At 42.5% G+C, this 6,676-nt stretch overlaps 1 protein-coding gene across 1 annotated transcript; it reads left to right on the forward strand.

The window, feature by feature from the left end:
* Nucleotides 1–598: 598 nt before the first annotated feature.
* On the forward strand, nt 599–3,954 carry wfikkn2a (info WAP, follistatin/kazal, immunoglobulin, kunitz and netrin domain containing 2a; the record flags this gene model as incomplete). Its single annotated transcript, XM_079252379.1, has 3 exons — nt 599–814; nt 1,295–1,611; nt 2,754–3,954. The coding sequence occupies 3 exons, from the start codon at nt 599–601 to the stop codon at nt 3,952–3,954; spliced, it is 1,734 nt and encodes a 577-aa protein (XP_079108505.1).
* Between the last annotated feature and the right edge of the window lie 2,722 nt (nt 3,955–6,676).

Genomic DNA, 6,676 nt, shown 5'->3' on the forward strand with positions numbered 1-6,676 from the left:
GTATACATTTTTTTTTTTTTTAATATGTAGGATTAATACATTACTGTGCGTTTGCCTGACTGTCATGTTTTTGTACATTTGCCCAATGTTGTGTGTGCGTGAAATATATCATGTAGATATTTAAGTTTAAAAAAACTTTGCAATAACCTTCTTATGATTACTCATTGCAAGTTAAGGGTTAAGGCAGCCGGCTTTTTACGCACAGGTGTCTCGTCAGTTCTTTATGAAACTGCTGGTGAACTCCACCCCACCACCCCTCTCCCTTTTAATTAAGTTGATCATGACTGTAACTCAGCTGGGATTTGCTGTCCGAGTAGACAGGCCACTGTAATTCATGAAGCCAGACCTTGAGGGGGGTTTGCGCACCACAGCCCTTGACTCTTGTTACTCTAAACGTGGAGCAACTAACCTGGACAGCTCTTCCAGATCTAGATCCGGCTATTGCGCACAGCATCTGGGTTTTTTTTTTTGTTTTGTTTTTTTTAAAATAGTTAATCATACGCCATTGTGGATAGTTTGAAGACTTTTTTCTTACTGATTTAAAATCGTGTTCAACCCGCTGACTTTTCAGCTTTTTAGTGTCTGCCGCCGTGCCGATATGTGGTGGATGCTGTTTCCCCGATGGATCTGGTTTCTTGTTGGACAGTGTTACACTATACTCCTTTGCATGGACAGCTGTCGTGTGAGAGCTTTGCCCATGATGTCCGTGGCGAAGGTGGTGTACTCACACGCAGGTATGTGCCCGAATGATCTGAACCCCAACCTGTGGGTGGATGCTATGAGCACCTGCTTGCGCGAGTGCGAATCTGACCAGGTGAGTTCTCCTGTCAGTAAGTTGGAGACTGTACACTATACGATGTGATACATTTTAAAGAATGGTTGGACTGTATTTCAGAGGACCGATTTTGCAGTAGACTATATATTAATTATACGCAAGAGCAACATAGACATTTATATAATGATCAGACTTTTTCACAACTTCATGCTTCTGGAAGAGGAACTGGAAAATTAAATGATTTAATAGAACAGGATCCTATGTTGGACAAATAGTGGACTATTGTTAGTTTTTCATCATCCTTTACAGACTGCTTTTTGTTAGAAAAAAAAGTGACTTCACTTAAAAGATCCTTGTACTGACAGTTTTAACTACAAGCTGATTAGTTTTGGACAAAACTGATAAAAGAAAAAAGCATGCGTTTTTTTTTTTTTTTTTTTTTTTTTTTTGTCTGCTTTGATACGTAAAAAAATGTTGGTAAAAAATCTAAACTTTTCATTTTCCCTCCTCAAATTCTAGGACTGTGAGGCATTTGAGAAGTGCTGCCCTAATGTGTGTGGTAACAAGAGCTGTGTGGCAGCACGCTACATAAACATCAAGGGTAACAAGGGTCCCATTGGAATGCCAAAGGGTGCCACCTGCGACAAGTTCATGTGCTCTCAGCAAGGCTCCGAGTGTGACATCTGGGATGGTCAGCCTGTTTGTAAGTGCCGAGACCGCTGTGAGAGAGAGCCCCACTTCACGTGCGCATCTGATGGCATGACTTATTATAACAAGTGTTACATGGATGCAGAGGCTTGTTCCAAGGGTATCTCAATCTCTGAGGTCACCTGCAGGTAACATGTTAAGTATTTTTACCATTTGTTTTTTGGTTCAGTGATGTAAAGATGTCTTACACAAGTCCTCAAAATAAACTGGATTACTGTATGAGGCCATAGCTCTGAAAATGAATGTATTCATTGTGTAATGAATGTACACAACCCTAAATTTAAAGAAAAGTTACTTTAACTTTCATGTCGCAGTCATATAAACTAGATATTTAATGTTTTGTCTAATCAGCTTAATAGCGTTTAAAGTGTATATAAGAAAAAGTTCAAATTGTAGAACATTTTTTATCTGACCATGATGTTTTGGCATTTGGGATACAGAGCAACGAAGCACATCAGTTTTTTTTTTTTTTTTTCCCCCATTCTTCCTGCAAGTGCAGCAGTACGGGTCGTCTTTGTTGCTTTTTTTCTTTTCAAATTGCTACACACATTCTCCATTAGGGACAGGTCAGGATTGCAGTCCAGTACTCTACTTTTCCAGTAAATGTCCCTCTAAAATCCCAGAGACGTTTTTTGTTTAAATGCCACCCTCAAAGATCAAGTTTAGCATTTTTGCATAGAGACATTTGTGAATGTAACTATATAACATATTCCTTGAAAACGGTTTCCTTTAGCAAGCCCTGTCCCTTGTAGTTATATAATCAGATACTGATGAATGATGATTTTTGTGGAATAAAAAAATCAGATGTTTCCAGTTCCTTCACTGACTGTAATTCCAACAGATTACTTGTACCTTGAGCCTCTTCCAATCTTGTTTAGGAACTTTATTGATGATTTTCTTTGACAGCATTTGTTGACAAACTGGAGATTCTTTACCCATCTGTGCTCACCAAAACTGCAGCCTTTTATCGATACTCCTTTTGTACCTAATAGTCTATTTAAAACAACAATATTTAAGGCCATTATCGTCCCTAAATTGCCCCCAACTCAGCTTTTTAACTCTTTGGCTTGTATGATGGACATAAAGTATAAAAACAATTCTATACTACCTTATACTGCCTGCACTTAGATACAAGTCAAAGTTAAAATAAATGTTTCTCCCCCTTTTTTCATTTCATTTTAAACCTCCTTATTTTCTAATTTCTTGTCATAAAAGAAAAACTTTTCACATCAGCTGACACTGATTAATTAATCTCATTTTACACACACAGGTATCACCTCACCTGGCCCAACACCAGTCCAATCCCTGTGGAAACCACCTTACATCCCACTACTGCCCTCCAGACCACCCTCCCAACTGAGATTCAGCTCCCTGCCATACACACTGGACCCACCAAGCAGACCGTTTTCGTAGGAGAAACCGCAAGCTTCCTGTGTGAGGTGTCAGGAAAGCCACAACCGGAAGTCACCTGGGAGAAGCAGCTGAAAGCCAAAGAGAATATCATCATGAGACCCAATCACGTGCGAGGGAATGTTGTGGTCACCAACATCGGCCAGCTGGTCATTTACAACGCCCAGGTTCAAGATGCTGGAATCTACACCTGCACGGCTAGAAATGTCGGAGGCAGCGTGTCGACACACTTTCCCTTGGCAGTGATTAAGAGAGAGCAGAAAGGTAAAACTACAGAGGGAAATACCACCAACCTGCCTTTTCCAGCTGCAGAGTGCCTGAAGAGTCCAGACACGGATGACTGTGGAGAAGAGAGCATCAGCTGGTACTACGAACCAAAGAGGAACAATTGTTTCACCTTTACCTACAGTCAGTGCAATAAAAACCAAAACCATTTTGACACCTATGAAACCTGCATGCTGTCGTGTGGAGGAGAGCTGGCAGCTCCCTGCAGCTTACCAAGCCTACAAGGGCCCTGCAAGGCCTATGAGCCCCGCTGGGCATACAGCAGCACCCTGAAAAAGTGCCAGTCTTTTGTGTATGGAGGCTGCGGCGGCAATGAGAACAACTTTGAGTCTAAAGAAGCTTGCGAGGAGATGTGTCCCTTTCCAAAGAACCACAACTGCAAGATATGTAAACCTCGAGGCAAGATGGTTACCAGCTTCTGCAAGAGTGATTTCGTGATCCTCGGCCGCGTGACCGAGCTGACAGAAGAGCAAGAGTCCGGCCATGCTTTGGTGACCGTGGAGGAGATCTTGAAGGACGAGAAGATGGGTCTGAGGTTCTTTGGCAAGGAACCTTTGGAGGTGACTCTTCTGAACATGGACTGGAACTGCCCCTGCCCCAACATCACTATAGCTGACGGGCAGCTCATCATCATGGGGGACGTTCATAACGGGATGGCTGTCCTGCAGCCTGACAGCTTTGTGGGCTCCTCCAGCACCCGTAGAATCAGGAAACTCCGTGAGGTTATCCACAAGAAAACCTGTGATTTCCTCAAAGATTTCTCTGCAGGCCAGTAGTCATCACTTTAAGATTACTCCAAGTTCCAGTGACCTCACCAAACTGACTGCCGGGAAGCAAGAATCTAACTTATCTGTATCGCTTTGTTGCCTGTTTTATCACCCCAGCCTGACCACCACCACCCGCCCCCATCCATCATCACCTTTATTTCCTACCTTAAAATGCTCAGATGATCTCAGAAGAACCTCTTGTCAAAACACATTTAGTATTTACAAAAGTATTTGATTTTTTTTCTTCTTCCAACGTTATCGTGAATCCACTAATAGTAACTTAGTTGTTCTAATATGATTCGTATATGTTTTTAATGTTTTGGGTATCACACAGTGGACATTGTGTAACAGCTCTCCTGAGCACTCATCGTAATACAGCGTGAATCCTCAGTCTATATACCAGACATCATATAAGCTCCTTGGTTCCATATCTTTTTTATGGAATCTGTTTTGATAAGTTTTCATTTACAATATTGAATATGTATGTTGGGGTTTCATATTTCATATTTATTATTATTGACCTCTTTCTTAGGGCTTTGGCCAGTGGTTATATGTATTACATTTTATAGCACATAGGCAGAATGTATCTCTGTGAAACTGAATATCTAAAAGAGAAAACTTCTTTTTTCGTTTATGCTAGCTGTTATTAGTGGATAAAATAAAGATGATTCTGAAAGTATCACCTGCTCTTCAGTTTTTAGATTGTCTTTCCTTTTGTGGGTGGTGAGGGGGGGGGGGGGGGGGGGGGGGGGGGGGGGAATACCAGAGCCCTCAAGCAATTTGTCAGAGGGCTCTGGCGGTCAGAGCTTGCTTGTTTTCTAGTTGATGTCCCTCCATCCATGTCCTGCTCCTTCCACTTGTAATTCACACACACACAGACACACACACACAGGGCCTAGTCTGGCATTAGCGTCTGAAGCAGGTCACATTCCAGCCCAGCTGTGGTGGCCTGCAGAGCTGTGTGTTGTGTTGTGTCTGGGTCTGGGCCCCTCGCATAGCACACACCCCACCGACCATCCACTGGCCTTGCGCGGCCCCTTTCATGTGCAAGAGGCCGGGGTGAAGGGGAAGAGGAGGAGGAGAGGGATGTTGGCTGGTTCTCTAACTTTCACTCACTCTGCTGGCCACATCTGTGCTTCGGAGACATAATAGAAAACAGAATGGAAAGGGAAGGGGAGCGAAATGTTGATGAAAGCGATGGTAACCTATGAATTGAGCAAGTCAGTGCAGATCTGAGATTGGGTTGAAATTCAGGTGTGATTGACACTGTTAGAAACTTCAAAAACTGCAGCATACCCTTCATAGAAATTTCTCTTAAGGCCCAGCTGAACATACACAGAACAAAAGGAGCTAGCAAACCATCACATGTTCTTCTCCCCCCCCCCATCTGTCCTTGTATCCCCTTCTCTAACCCCACTATTCTGCCCTCTTCCTCAACCACCCTCTTGGTTCGACAGAAAACCGGCTTTGAGCGCCAACCTCTGACCCCGCTAATGAAAAAGAGGCCACCAAGGAGAAGGTAACTTTCATTACAACTGTTGACAAGTGTAAAGGGAGCGACTGTGCTTCAGACTGAACTCCACACAGCCCCAGTGATGTTTTACACGTCACCGGTAGCTGCTGATTTCAGTATCAAGTTGAGTTGGAGACCACCACCCAGACAGACTGGCAGACAGACCATAATAATAAGCCAGACAGTTGCAGATTTAAGTTGTGGTGTGGGGGGTGCTCACAATGCACTGAGTCAGCAATGGACTTAATAAAGGTTATCTACCGTCCTTCTATGTGTTACTTTACATCCTCATTCAAATCAGGTGTTGTCTTTACAAACACAGATGAAAACGTCTCGATGAAAGATGAAAATCTAATCAAGTTTCATCCATTATCGAAACCACTTAGTCCAGTTAAGGGTCGCAGGGCAGCTGGAGACTATCCCAGCAATCATCAAAGCACTGTTTCCATCCTGGGAGAGGAGGTGGAGGTGGTGGAGGAATACAAGTACTTTGGAGTTCAGCTGGACAACAAACTGGACTGGAAATGCAACACTGAATACATCTACAAGAAAAGTCAGAGCAGACTGTACTTCTTAAGGAAGTTGAGATCTTTTAACGTCTGCACCAAGATGTTGCATATCTTCTATAAGTCTGTTGTGGAGAGTGCAGTCAGCTTTGCAGCCATCTGCTGGGGTCGTAGCATCAGAACCAGAGACTTGAAGAGAATCAACAAACTGATCAAGAAAGCTGGTTCTGTGCTTGGAGTAACTCTGGAGCCGCTGGAGCTGATTGTCCAAAGAAGAATGCTGCACAAGCTGATGAAGATGATGGAGGATTCTTCACACCCTCTCCACAACACAGTGATGAAACAACAAAGTGTGTTCAGTGAGAGGCTTCTTCAGGTCCGATGCAAGACTGAAAGATACAGAAAATCATTCCTGCCAGCAACCATCAGCCTCCGGAACAAGACCTCCTCAAATTAATTATAATTATATACTGCAATATTAAATTTCCCATTGGGGATTAATATAGTTTTTTTCATTTCATTTCATGAGGCGAGAGGCAGGGTACGCCCTAAACAAGTCACCAGTCCATCAAAACTAATCAAATTCTAACTATTCATTTATTAAATCTTTGGAACAATTTTTACTTTATGAGATATTCCATTAAAAAACAAATGAAATGAAAAATACTTTATTAATCCCCAAAGGGAAATTCAATAAAAATTAAAAAAAACT

Source organism: Telmatherina bonti (assembly GCF_933228915.1).
Source record: "Telmatherina bonti genome assembly, chromosome: 14".
Classification (NCBI taxonomy): domain Eukaryota; kingdom Metazoa; phylum Chordata; class Actinopteri; order Atheriniformes; family Telmatherinidae; genus Telmatherina; species Telmatherina bonti.